This window comes from Bicyclus anynana, chromosome 27 (genome assembly GCF_947172395.1).
Source record: "Bicyclus anynana chromosome 27, ilBicAnyn1.1, whole genome shotgun sequence".
Classification (NCBI taxonomy): Eukaryota; Metazoa; Arthropoda; class Insecta; order Lepidoptera; family Nymphalidae; genus Bicyclus; species Bicyclus anynana.
Window position 1 is genome coordinate 3,570,236 of NC_069109.1, and position 14,403 is coordinate 3,584,638.

A 14,403-nucleotide genomic window follows, 5' to 3' on the forward strand; every position below is an offset into this window, starting at 1 on the left:
GTATCTTGTTCACAAAATTAAAAAAATTAACAATATTTGATTTAATATAATACATATTTCATATTATATAATTATTAACTAAATAAAATTAATCTTCATCTGAGTCTTCATCATCAGAATCTTCGTCTTCTGCCAAATTTATTATATATTAGTATCCATAGTGCGCAACGAGTAACACATGAATGTATTTATTTAATTGCAGTAAACACATTTATAGCAAAAAAAATACGCAATGCAATTACATTAGAAACCGACCAATCAGAATCGTCCAAATCATTATTGACTCATCATTAGCACGTGCGCAGGTAGCCGTTTATCGATAATTAGGGTGCGCAGGTAGGCGCGCTGCACATTCCTATCTTTTTTGACTTTTATGACCGGACGACTCAGATGATAATGCGCATACTATAGTGTTTTGGCGGTTTTAATAGCAGTAGATTGTTTATAGAAAATTATGTTACGATTATTAATTTCAGTTAGTAAAATGACAAATGCAACTGTCACTGAAATGTCATTTTACTATTAAATTAACATTTCAGTGACAGTTGCACATGTCATTTTACTGACTGAAATTAATTCTCCGACTATATATCTAAATAATATCTTAAGTATCATCATATCATAGATTTAAGAGTCTGTACATTTACCCTTTACGTAAAGGCTCTATTTTTTATTTAAAAAATAATGCGTCAAAGGACTAGTATCCACGGCCGTATTATAAAAAAAGTCAAAATCGACACTCGATTTTGACATTGACAGTTGACACTGACAGTAACTCATTCAAGAAAACAAGAGTAATTTAATTTTTGTTGAGTTGAATTATTGAACCAAAATAAATGAATTATAATAATATAATTTTAGATTACGGTTTATTACTATAATAATTAAAATTACTTGGAAACTTAAAACTAGTTCAATTTGTATTTACGATCCATTTTGTATTAATTTTCACGCTTTATTCTAGTTCGCGTTTAAATGATTATAAATAACGAAGAAATAACACATTAATATGAAGTTAAAAGACATCTGTTGTGCTTGTTTGAGTGTAGAAAGGAGTTTAACTCCGCTACATTGTGTACGCGATGGTATAAATCTGTTTTCTTTACTATCACAGGACCTCAAGGATTTTAAGGTATGTTCATTTTGTCAGCAATGTTGTTGTTGTTGATCACGTTTTATAGCTCTGAGTTCTAGCGTCTAGCCCAATTAAGCTTTTAACAAATGCAAACAGTGTTTGCAACTCTCCAAAATATTTATCCCTAAAGTTTGTGTCAAAAACCCCTAAAATCGCCTTAATTATTGAGTTGTCCCCCTAAAAATATAAATTCATAATAATTTAGAAATAATATGCTGTAACATGTAAAAGTCTATATTTAATACAGACAAAATATTACGTCTTTATCTGAAGATTCAGATTTTTTGCAATCATGTCATGTTGACAATGAATATATTTAACAATTTTTTTTATTCGATGAAAATTGCCACCAGTTGCCTCAGAGTGGTTGTAGAATAACATATTATATGTCGTTATAAGTCACTAGGTCAACAAAGAAATATTAAAATTATCATCAATTTAAAAATATTAAAGAATCAATAAATCCCTGAAAATATCCGTAAACATTTCAGACCCCTAAAAAATCTCATTTCACTTATTTGCCCCCTAAATCAGGGGAGAAAAACCCCTGAGCTGGGAACCCTGAATGCAAAATGTTTGTCTGGTAAATAATTATGGGGGCTTTATACATGGATATGTACCGATAAATGGAGCAAGCAGGTGACACTCTGGTACCCAAGGGACAGTACCAGACAACGTGGACGTCCAATAAGAAGGTGGGAGGACGACATCCGCCTAACCCTGGGGCCACGCTGGACCAGAGTTGCGGCTGACAGGGTGCAGTGGAAGCAGCTGGAGGAGGCCTATGTCAGAAGACACTTTGAACAGCGGGACATAATATAATCAATTAAATCAAACACAACACTGATGTAACCAAAAGCTGTTCAAAATAAAAGGCTATTTTATTTATTTATTTATACATGGATATTGTTTGTTTGTTAGTTACGATTTAATTCAAAACTTCAATAAGTTTAAACATGGAGTAACATAACTCTACTCAAATGAAAAAAAAAAAACATTTGTCCCGTTCAGTAATTTAAGTTTTTAACTTAATCTATCACTATTATCTAATAATCTAATGTTTCATAAGTGTTTGTGAACCAAGCCTAATTTTGAAATAATTGAATTTTGAATTGACTTGTTGCAGACAGCCACAGATAAGAAACACTATCATGTTTGCTGGGAATGCAGAGCTCTTCTGAGGAGGCTATATAGCTTCAGACAGCAAGCAGCAGTTGCTAGAAGACAACTAGAAGATATCCTCAACGACAGTACTGATGTGAGTTTTTTTATAGTAATAGTTGAAAAAAAAGGCAGTTGGTCCACTAAATGGTAAGTGATATATCTGTAAACAAAACAACGCTTGTTTTTAACTAAACTAGCTCTTTAGGTCTCCCGCACATGGGCCATAACCACAAAACGCAGCTATCAGGATTTTTCCTGTAGTTTTCATACATGGACTCTCCGCACATGGTTCACGCCGATGGCTGCCACACGCTACAATCGTCGCTGCTCGCTGCTTGTAGCCTGAACTGGCCACTAAACGCCACCACACGTCACTCACGCGATTATTATACTGCACTAGCGGACGCCCGCGACTTCGTCCGCTTGAAACTCGATGTAAACTTTAACTACCTCTACCCTACCCCTACCCTACCCTACCCCTACTCCTACCCTACCCCACCCCTACCCTCCCCCCCTACCCTACTGTACCCTACCCCTACCTTACTCATACTATAGCCCTACCCTATCCCTACCCTACCCCTACAATACGTTGAAATTTTTCCTGAATTTTCTTTGCTATAAACCTTACGGAGCCCGAGACCTTTCCAACGAATGCAAAACCATGGAAATCGGTTTGTGCGTTCTGGAGTTATAGCGTCAGGAAGGAAAATCCGACTTATTTTTATATAGTAGATTTATGGTATAAAAAAGTAGCAGCCATCAATCACAAATCAACCTATGGCCACAAGTGACTACATATCTCTCATATCTCTACATGAAATAGTGACCCAGCTACTTTTGTGGCCCCTTCCTGCTTCTTGCAGCAACGTTTGTGGCTGACGAGTGTGGCCCGTGTGCGGCGACACTTAGCTCTTTTATTTATTTTATTATATTTATTACTCCTTATTTGTACACCACAAAAAATAAAAGAAAACAAGCAAAACAGAAACATAAGAAAAAGTAGAATAGAAAAGGCGGCCTTATCGCTTAGTAGCGATCTCTTCCAGGCAACCTTAGGCTTAGGAACTTATTAAGATAACTGTAGGTGGTGTGTACGTAATAATATTGTACATATACATACATACAAATAACTACACACTAATACATAAACCATAATACACAAATTATACAATAATTATAAATATCATAAAATAAACTAATATATACGTCATCAACCCATATTCGGCTCACTGCTGAGCTCGAGTCTCCTCTCAGAATGAGAGGGGTTAAGCCAATAGTCCACCACGCTGGCCCAATGCGGATTGGCAGACTTCACACACGCAGAGAATTAAGGTAATTCTCTGGTATGCAGGTTTCCTCACGATGTTTTCCTTCACCGAGTGAGACACGTGATATTTAATTTCTTAAAATGCACACAACTGAAAAGTTGGAGGTGCATGCCCCGGACCGGATTCTAACCCATACCCTCCGGAATCTGAGGCAGAGGTCATATCCACTAGGCTATCACGGTTACTAATATATATAATATATCATTAATGGGCTCTTTTCTAATGGTCTAAGATCCAGCATTAGAAATATATGCCCTCATCTGTTATTCATTAGTGCTATGAAATAAATGTTATATAATGTTCACAATGACACATTGCAAATAGGTTTTCTAGTTAAATTGTGGCCTTAACAACTACACTTAACTAAATCTCTACATGAAATGGTTGTCCTTCACTCTATTATAACTAAATCTTTATTAACTCTATTATAACTAAATCTCTACATAAAATAGTTGTCCTTTGCTCTACGCTAACTAAATCTCTAAATGAAATAGTTGTCCTTTGCTCTATGCTAACTAAATCTCTACACGAAATTGTCGTCCTTCACTCTATTATAACTAAATCTTTATATGTAATGGTTATCCTTAACTCTATTATAGCTAAATCTCTACATGAAATAGTTGTTATTTGCTCTATGCTAACTAAATCTCTACATGAAATAGTTGTCCTTTGCTCTATGCTAACTAAATCTCTACATGAAATAGTTGTCCTTTGCTCTATGCTAACTAAATCTCTACATGAAATAGTTGTCCTTTGCTCTATGCTAACTAAATCTCTACATGAAATAGTTGTCCTTTGCTCTATGCTAACTAAATCTCTACATGAAATAGTTGTCCTTTGCTCTATGCTAACTAAATCTCTACATGAAATAGTTGTCCTTCCCTCTATTATAACTAAATCTTTATATGTTTTGGTTATCCTTAACTCTATTATAACTAAATCTCTACATGAAATAGTTGTCCTTTGCTCTATGCTAACTAAATCTCTACATGAAATAGTTTCCTTTGCTCTATGCTAACTAAATCTCTACATGAAATAGTTGTCCTTTGCTCTATGCTAACTAAATCTCTAGATGAAATGGTTGTCCTTTGCTCTATTCTACATAAATTGCCACATGAAACAGTTGATTTGCTCCATTATATTATAGAGATTGTATTATATTATATGTATCCATTGTATTATATGTATTATAGAGATATACAGAGATAATATAACTTAATACTCTCTTTCAGGTAGACAGCAACAAAGAATGCCTCTCAAAATTATCATACAGCTACAAAAGATCCTTCGATAGGGAGTTAGTTTATACTTATAGTGATGTACTCAATCATACCATAGATAATGAAGTGGACATACCAAAATGCCATGAAATATCCATAATAGGAGACATCAAAGTAGAAAGTGATGAATCAAATCCCTTTTCAGATTTAAACCTCACAGATATTGATATAGAGAATGATGTTAAACTAGAACATGGACATGCCACGAAACAGGAAGTGGCAAACCAAAATGGCGTCGATGATGACAATTATTTTACAATACACATCACGAAAGACGAAATTGAAGAAAACAAACCAAGAAGGAGGGTATTGGAAAAGAAATCAAATGTGACAGCTAAACGGAAATGCGTGAAAAATAAGAAAAGCAATTTGAAAACAGTCAAAAAAGATCTTGAAGATGAAAATACAGAAGATACGAAGCAGGTTAGTCTACTCTGTGATGATCTGTGTATGGTACCACATACTTTGCATAAATTCAATACTAAGTACATATAAAATTGAAGTTTTCGGCCAATGAACATCAAAATCAAAAAATCAAAATCAAAATTCATTTATTTCAAGTAGGATCAATTTACAAGCACTTTTGACACGTCAGTTGACTATTTGTAAAGATTCTACCACCGGTTCGGAAGGCAGGTTCTGCTGAGAAGATACCGGCAAGAAACTCAACAGTTGCTCTTTTGAAATGAAAAAGTTATACAGTATTATAGTTTACAATTGATAACAATTACAATTTCTTATAGTTTTACTTCCTGTGTGAAGGTGGAAGCTGATCCAACGGCCTCCAAGCACCTTTATTGTTAAGGAACTCATCGACAGTGTAGTAACCTCGACTAAGTAAATGTTTTTTAACACAATGCTTAAAGTTGTGCATTGGCAAGTCCATCACAGTTTTGGGGATCTTGTTATAGAAAAGTACACCTAAACCTACAAAAGATTTTTTAACTCTTTGGAGACAATACGCAGAAATAACTAATTTATGCCCGTGTCTAGTGAGACGTGGGTTTAAATCTCCTTTTCGTTTGTACAAATTAATATTTTGTCTTACATATACTATACTGTTATATATATACTGACAGGCTACTGTTAATATGCCTATTTCTTTAAACTTTTGATGAAGGGACTCAGGGAAACAGTGCTAAATACTGATACCGCAAATAGTATCTCTACAAAGTAAATGTGGTACTATATAATACGTGCGTACTACACTATATAGTATGTACGTGATACAGTATGTGTGGTAGCTCATTAGACTCATCATGACGTCTAGAAAAATGTGCAAAAATTTTAGACCAGCAAAGAAACAATTGCAAAAGTTATAAACAATTAAACATTTTTAAAAATATATAGATACATTATCTAATGAAAATTACTCCAAAACTATTAATGTTACAGAATTTTTTGAATAAAATGAAATAATCATATTTTTTTTTAATATTTCCAGGAAATACCAACAGTTCCAAAAACTAGACGTCACAGAAAGGTTCAAAATAGTCCCAAAAAAGACTCCACTTACCCCTGCGCTGAGTGTGGGCAGATTTTTACGTGAGTTTTATTAATACTTATACTGTATTGTGGGTCACTAACATTCCAAAGGACCACAGTATAAAATTGAATAATTAGTAATAGACCTAACAAATGAATTAACTACTACTAAAACTGGCTACGTGGTTTATCTGTAAAGAAATTAAATGTCACCACTCAAATAGTAAGGGAAAAACATGGTGTGAATACCTGCATATGTGAGAATTTTCTTTATTTTCTAACTGCCAATCCACATTGTGGTATATTAACCTAACCCTCCTCTAATTCTGAGAGGAAACTCGTGCTCAACAGTAAGCAGAGTATGGGTTGTTAATGATGAATGGGTCCTCAAGGTAGTCCCTAGTCAGTGCATTTTTGCATCTACTTAATGAACGCCACTGGTATAGTAAAAATCTCAAATTCAGATGAATTTGCGAGCATCAGTGAGGAACACAGCAGTTTAATGATAGTGTTGTTTGCTTACAGGACTTATACTCGGAGATACGAACACATAATGAAGTACCACAAGGAAGGATATCAATGCGCTACGTGCGGGAAAAAGTTCCACATAAAAAAGTCTTTTTTGAGACACGAAAGGTAATATCGATTTGTAGTAGATCTCGAGAAATCTCAATAATGTAAATCATGAAAAATTCTCTTATAATAACTCTAAAAAGGCTGTATCAATTGGTTCTAAAAACTAATTTTTTAACCTCAGCTCAAAGCACTCAATAACGTCGAATGTTTTGTACTCAAAAATACCAGGCAGTGGCAGGGATGGCCCGCCTATTCACTAATTAGGACTTTAATAAGAACCTAATAAAATAAACATCAAATCAACTGAGAAATGTCATCTACCTACTGTATGATATCCACAAAGGGTTGTCCTAAGCATTGGATGACATTTGTTACATAGAATCTTAATTTCGTATATGTCAATTACCATACGTCAATTAGCCGTTAGTAATTAAGGATTAATTAGTAAGGATTAGCCGTTTTACTATTATTTTTAAGTATTCAGCCTTTCAGTACATGGTTTGATAATCTCGCAGGGTACATATAGCGAAGACCCTACCCCGTCAGAAGTGTTCCATTTGTGACGTCATGGTACGCTGCGACCTGGTGCAGGAGCACGCGGCGCGGCACGCCAGCACGGACCGCGGCACGTACCGCTGCGTGCCGTGCCAGAAGACGTTCGCCAACAAGAACTCCTACAGGAAACACATGACCGAAGCCAAGGCGCATATTGTGCCTGACAAAGAGTTAGTGTTTCTATGTTTATTCATCCTTCCATCCACCCATTAATCTCTCAGTGTATACGTGCATCAATGGGGATGATGACTAGGTTTGAATAAATTGATTTTTATGATACATTCGGGTAAATATAGTTTGTGTTGCACTATGGTTAGGCTTAATTTAAATGTGTTGTTTGTTGAATAATAAATAAAATAAATAAATAAGGTCAATGTTAACTGATTTATACATAAAAAGCAAAGATTGACTGGATATTTGCAAAATAAATAAGATTATAAAATTTCAAAATATATTAAAAATCTTTTATCGTAATTAGATAAAAAATCATACAGTTTTAGCTTCCTTACATTAAATGTGACATTTTTTAATAAATGAACTATAAACATAAACGCAGAAATAACAAAGATATTAGTAATTTTGTTTGAACGCCCATACAAATCTAACGATCATTAATTGCCTACGACGTCATAAGTTCGTGCCATTTTGTATGGGGCGTTTTCCAGGGACCTTTAAATCCCCGTAGCTCAAAAAGCAATGATCGCAGATACCCTGTTACTTTTACAAAATTGCTTTACTATTAGCATACTCTTAATTAATATACAATTTAAAAAACTGTCATCATCCCTATTCATACATTGCCACTGTTGCCAATACTTTGGCCATACCTCTGAAGAATGTTCCAGACCAGATACTAGGCAACCACTTTACAAACATCTTCAAAGATGGGTGATACCATTCAATTGTTCACCCACATATGACGTCATGATGCGCTGCGACCTAGACTAATATCGTCAACAAAATAAAAGAAATTTATCCTTGAAATGTTTAATTTAGGAATTCCAAAAATAGCTTGTTGTCAACAACTCCTAAGGTATTATCGATATATATTATGAACCTGATATAAGGTCCTTTGCAATTTAATGAATATTTCTGTTTGTCAGCAATAACAATATGATATTTCTGTTTGTCAGCAACAAGTTCTCTTGCGAGACGTGCCACAAATCGTTCCCTACGCTCATGCTGTACAACTGCCACATGCGTTACACCAAACGCCACGCCGTGCGTGCTGCCGTGTGAGTATATAATATAGTTGTTTGGCAGCAATAAATATCGAAGACAGCGAAACGAAACGCCAGCAAGAGATGAATATTATCGATTAAAAATTTAATTTTTAAAAAAATCAATATCGTTTTTGCGTTTACCATCTATACTAATATTATAAAGAGAAAAACTTTGTTTGTATGTCTGTTTGTTTGTTTGTAATGAATAGGCTCAAAAACTACTGGACCGATATTAAAAATTCTTTCACCATTCGAAAGCTACATTATCCACAAGTAACATAGGTTACATTTTATTTTGAAAAAAAATAGGGTTCCGTAAGATATTTGGGTTTTTCGGACACCAGGTGTCAAAAATCAACCAGAAAAGTAGGGTAGGGGTAGGCTATGGGTAGGGTAGGGGTAGGGTAGAGGTAGGCTAGAGGTAGGATAGGGGTACTTGAAAGTTTACATCGAGTTTCACGCGGACGAAGTCGCGGGCGTCGGCTAGTATTTAATATAGTTGTTTGTCAGCAATAATTATCGAAGACAGCGAAACGATACGCCAGCAAGAGATGAATGTTATCGAATTAAAAAATCGATTTTGCGATTATCAAATATAACTTTGTCGTGTGAATAACGTAATTTTTCATCAATTTTCAGTAGTTTATCACAAAATACGAAAAATCATTGCTACTTGATGTGAAATGACGTTATTAATTTGATGCATGTCTTGAATAGTACATAGATTTAAGTAATTATAACAAACAGGATGCATTTCATTGTCTAAATTAGTATTGCATAAATCTCATCATATTATTTGGCTCGAAGGACCGGAATTTGAACAATATTTTTAATTTCACCGTTGTCGATCGGCAACATATCTATGAGTTATGTGACGCACGTATAAAGGTCTGTTTATATATACAGACACAGTGCATCACAGACAAGTTGCGTGGCAGACACCCACAGACACCGTCTATTCACACTGCCCAGCAGGTAGCTAGACACACTTAAAGTCCTTTTCATGAAAGAAGCCCCCAGACGCGGCGCCAATGTTTTAATGGCGCTTATTGTCATATGGTAATGGCGGTCTTATTGTCATTTGTGTAAGGCGCTGTCAATTTTAGTTCAGGTTTCTTGAAAAGGATTCGACAGACATGAACCGCACAGACAAAATATTCTTTCCGCGAATACTTGCCGGGCGCGGCCCGTGTCTGTCAACGTCTGCGCGGCCGCGTTACCATAGATATAAAAATAAATAATAAACACTGTATAGAAGAACTAGCGGGCGCCCGCGACTTCGTCCGCGTGGAATTTAGTTTTTCACAAATCCCTCGGGAACCATGGATTTTTCCGGGATAAAAAGCACCCTATGTGTTAATCCACGCTACAATATATCTCAATACCAAATTTCAGCTAATTCGGTTTAGTAGTCGAGGCGTGAAAGAGTAACAAACATTCATATCATTAAAATCATCAGTTATTCGCAAATCTCGGGAAACCATGGATTTTTTCGAGATAAAAAGTAGCCTATGTGTTAATCCAGAATAAAATCCATTGCCATTTCAAATTTTAGCCAAATCGCTTCAGTAGTAGCGGCGTTAAAAAGTAACAAACATCCATACAAACTTTCGCGTTTATAATATTAGTAGGAGGATATTATTTTGTCTGCCACGGCACGTGTCTGGCACGCTAAATGTCTGTAGATATAAACGGACCGTAAGACGTATTGTCTTTGCAGCTACCGGTACAAATGCTCTATGTGCGACAAGAGTTACCGAAGTCCCGCGGCGTTACGCGACCACGTGAACTATGTGCACATGGGCAAGACACAGCACAAGTGCGCCGAGTGTGACAAGGTATATGCCACAGATTAATCAATAATAGCCAGATGGAGCGCACGGAAAACGACGGTGTCGTAGCCGCTCCAAATACAAAATTCAAAAACGAATACATTCTCGTGTCAGTACGATACGAAACGTCGCATCAGTAACTTGCAATTGTATTCAAGAAAAATGGCGCGATTTTATTTTTTAATATTTTAAAAAATGTTCACAAATACTGAACAAATTAAACATTACAAACATTAAAAATGTGAACAAAGTTTTAGAATAAAATCTTGAAAAATATTTTTCTTAGGTTACCTCGCCTAAATGTAAAGTGGGGATTTTTTTTTTTACTCGTTTATATCACAGTGTGGGGAATCGTTGGATAGGTCTTTGAAAGATGTAAGGGGTCTTCTACCAATATTTTTCGATTTAGGGATCCGTTTGTAAAATATTAAGCTTTTAAGAGAAATAAGTGATCATTTGTCAGTCAGCTATATATAGAATTTAGGGATGTGACAGAACGAAGAAATATTTTATTATTATTGTATACATTATAAATCATTCAAAATTCGTTGCTTTTCGTCAAAAGTTTAAAGAAATAGGCATATTAACAGTAGCCTCTCAGTATATATTTAGCAGTATTGTCTATGTAAGACAAAATATTAATTTGTACAAACGAAAAGGAGATTTAAACCCACGTCTTACTAGACACGGGCATAAATTAGTTATTTCTGCGTATCGTCTCCAAAGAGTTAAAAAATCTTTTGTAGGTTTGGGTGTACTCTTCTATAACAAGATCCCCAAGACTGTGATGGACCTGCCAATGCATAGCTTTAAGCAATGTGTTAAAAAACATTTACTTAGTCGAGGTTACTACACTATTGATGAGTTCCTTAACGATAAAGGTGCTTGGAGGCCGTTGGATCAGCTTCCACCTTCACACAGGAAGTAAAACTATAAGAAATTGTAATTGTTATCAATTGTAAATTATAATACTGTATGACTTTTTCATTTCAAAAGAGCAACTGTTGAGTTTCTTGCCGGTATCTTCTCAGCAGAACCTGCCTTCCGAACCGGTGGTAGAATCTTTACAAATAGTCAACTGACGTGTCAAAAGTGCTTGTAAACTGAGCCTACTTGAAATAAATGATTTTTGATTTTGATTTTGAAATCATTTGTATACTTCCAGGCTCTGGCCAGTCCTCAGTGCGTGGCTCGTCACATGAAACTGTTCCACGGCGGATACAAGTACCCCAAGAACAAGTTGTGCGATACATGCGGGAAAGCCTTCTCGGTAAGAGCACCTATTTATTTTCATTAATAAATAATAATAAATACTAATTCATTCAACGTTCATCATCATCATCATCGTCATCGTCATCGTCATCGTCATCGTCATCGTCATCGTCATCGTCATCGTCATCGTCATCGTCATCGTCATCGTCATCGTCATCGTCATCGTCATCGTCATCGTCATCGTCATCGTCATCGTCATCGTCATCGTCATCGTCATCGTCATCGTCATCGTCATCGTCATCGTCATCGTCATCGTCATCGTCATCGTCATCGTCATCGTCATCGTCATCGTCATCGTCATCGTCATCGTCATCGTCATCGTCATCGTCATCGTCATCGTCATCGTCATCGTCATCGTCATCGTCATCATCATCATCATCATATCAGCCGATGGAGTCCACTGCAGGATATATGCCTTCTGTAGGCACTTCCAAACATCACGATACTAAGCCGCCTGCAGCCAGCGAATGTCTGCGACTTGCTTGATGATGTCAGTCCATTTGGGGGGGGGGGGGGGGGGGGTTCGACCAACACTGCGCTTACTAGTGCGGGGTCGCCATTCCAGCACCTTGGGCCCCAACGTGCATCGGTTCGAAACTTGTGCCCCGCCCATTGCCACTTCAGCTTAGCAACTCGTTGAGCTATGTCGGTGACTTTGGTTCTTCTGCGGATCTCCTCATTTCTGATTCGATCACGCAGAGATACTCCTAACATAGCTCGTCCCATCGCCCGCTGTGTGACTCTGAGCCTTCTTATGAGGCCCATAGTTAGCGACCAAGTCTCGGAACCATAGGTCATCACTGGCAACACGCACTGTTCGAAGACTTTTGTCTTCAGGCACTGAGGAATTTCGCACGAAAAGATGTCGCGAAGTTTCCCGAATGCAGCCCAGCCGAGTTGTATTCGGCGGTTCACCTCTTTCTCGTTCAATGCTGGAATCCTTAATTATGTGTACTAAAGACATTATTTTTAGCAGACTTAGGATTACAAAAATAAGAAAACCAATGTTGAATAAAGGCTTCACAACATTTGTCAGGGCAACTTAATTAACAAATCCAACTGTTACCAAAATATGACCCTAGAATGGCAGAACATGACCTTGTGTGGAGTCACGCACTTGTGAACGTTGTGTGTAGGGTTAAGGGGCCCCTTGACAGTTAACAAACACTTCCTTTTCCACTCAAGTCACTATCCTATCCCAAAATCACCCATGAAGGATTATCCAACAAAAGGTGTGGACGGATCAACAGGCGACAGACAAGGCGCCATATCGCCCAGTCGTTTCCGCCCTCTCTAACTCCCCACTATTTACGGAAACACGTCGCGCCACCTGACGTATCCGTCTCAAACTACTATTTGTTACATTTTAGAATCGAAAAGTTTTCGTTTTCGTTGCGATTGAACTAAAGAGAGAGCGATAATTTTTTTATTGGTTGCTATCACCTCTTTTTGTCCTCACAGGATTGAATTTGAATTTATAATATGTGCCAGTGAATTTGCAGTCACATGGGGCTTGAAAGCTCTCCCTCAGTTCGAGCAAAGCAAATTTCAACATGTCTCCAATGTCAGACATTTCGACATACCTCTTTCTATTGTTGTTAATTATAAACCTCTATTCCAGTCAAAGAAAGACCTCCGCGAGCACGAATCCGTCCACACCGGCGAGCGCCCACTTAAATGTGACATATGCGGTGACTCATTCCGACAGAGCGGAGCCCTATACACGCACAAGCGACGCGTTCACAAAATGGCGGCCAAGCGAAGCGTGCAGCTCGAGACAGCGCCGGACGAGGCGGTCGAGCGCCTTGTACGCAGCTGCGAGCTGGACGAGGACGAGCTCGTCATACACAGAGTCAAACACGACTGATTATATGAACAATGTGTTTTATTACCACCCTTATATCCTTTATCTTTATATGCAGTGTTACCAACTCTCCAAAATATTTATCCCTAAAGTTTGTGTCAAAAACCCCTAAAATCGCCTTAATTATTGAGTTGTCCCCCTAAAAATATAAATTCATAATAATTTAGAAATATTATGCTGTAATAAGTTTCAAAAGTCTGTATTTAATACAGACAAAATATTACGCCTTTATCTGAAGATTCAGATTTTTTTGAAATCATACATGTTAACAATGAATAAATTTATAATTTTTTTTTTATTCGATGAAAATTGCCGCCAGTTGCTTTAGAGTGGTTGTAGAATAACGTAATATCGTTGTAAGTCGCTAAAAATATTAAAGAGTCAATAAATCCCTGAAAAAACCCCTAAAAATTTCAGACGTCAGACCCCTAAATAAATCCCATTTCACTTATTTGCCCCCTAAATCTGGGGAGAAAACCCCCTAAGTTGGGAACCCTGTTTATATGACACGTAATGCAATTTTGCTTCAGACTGTATAGAATTACTAAAAATCAAACGATAGCGTGATTAAAAAAAATTAACAACGCCATCTATCGGCGATTGTGAGGCGCCGGACGAGGCGGTTGAGCGCCTCGTGCGGAGCTGCGAGCTGGACGAGGACGAGCTGGTCATACACAGAGTCAAACACG

General features: G+C 36.9%; 1 protein-coding gene across 1 annotated transcript; it reads left to right on the plus strand.

Moving 5' to 3' along the window:
* Window positions 1–969: 969 nt before the first annotated feature.
* On the plus strand, window positions 970–13,723 carry LOC112055952 (zinc finger protein interacting with ribonucleoprotein K). The gene is made up of 10 exons (XM_052890388.1): window positions 970–1,132; window positions 2,262–2,393; window positions 4,860–5,330; window positions 6,352–6,452; window positions 6,918–7,028; window positions 7,484–7,693; window positions 8,657–8,758; window positions 10,467–10,584; window positions 11,744–11,848; window positions 13,472–13,723. Exons 1-10 carry the CDS (start codon window positions 1,010–1,012, stop codon window positions 13,715–13,717), a joined length of 1,719 nt encoding a protein of 572 aa, XP_052746348.1. The 5' UTR covers window positions 970–1,009; the 3' UTR covers window positions 13,718–13,723.
* The last annotated feature ends 680 nt before the right edge of the window (window positions 13,724–14,403 follow it).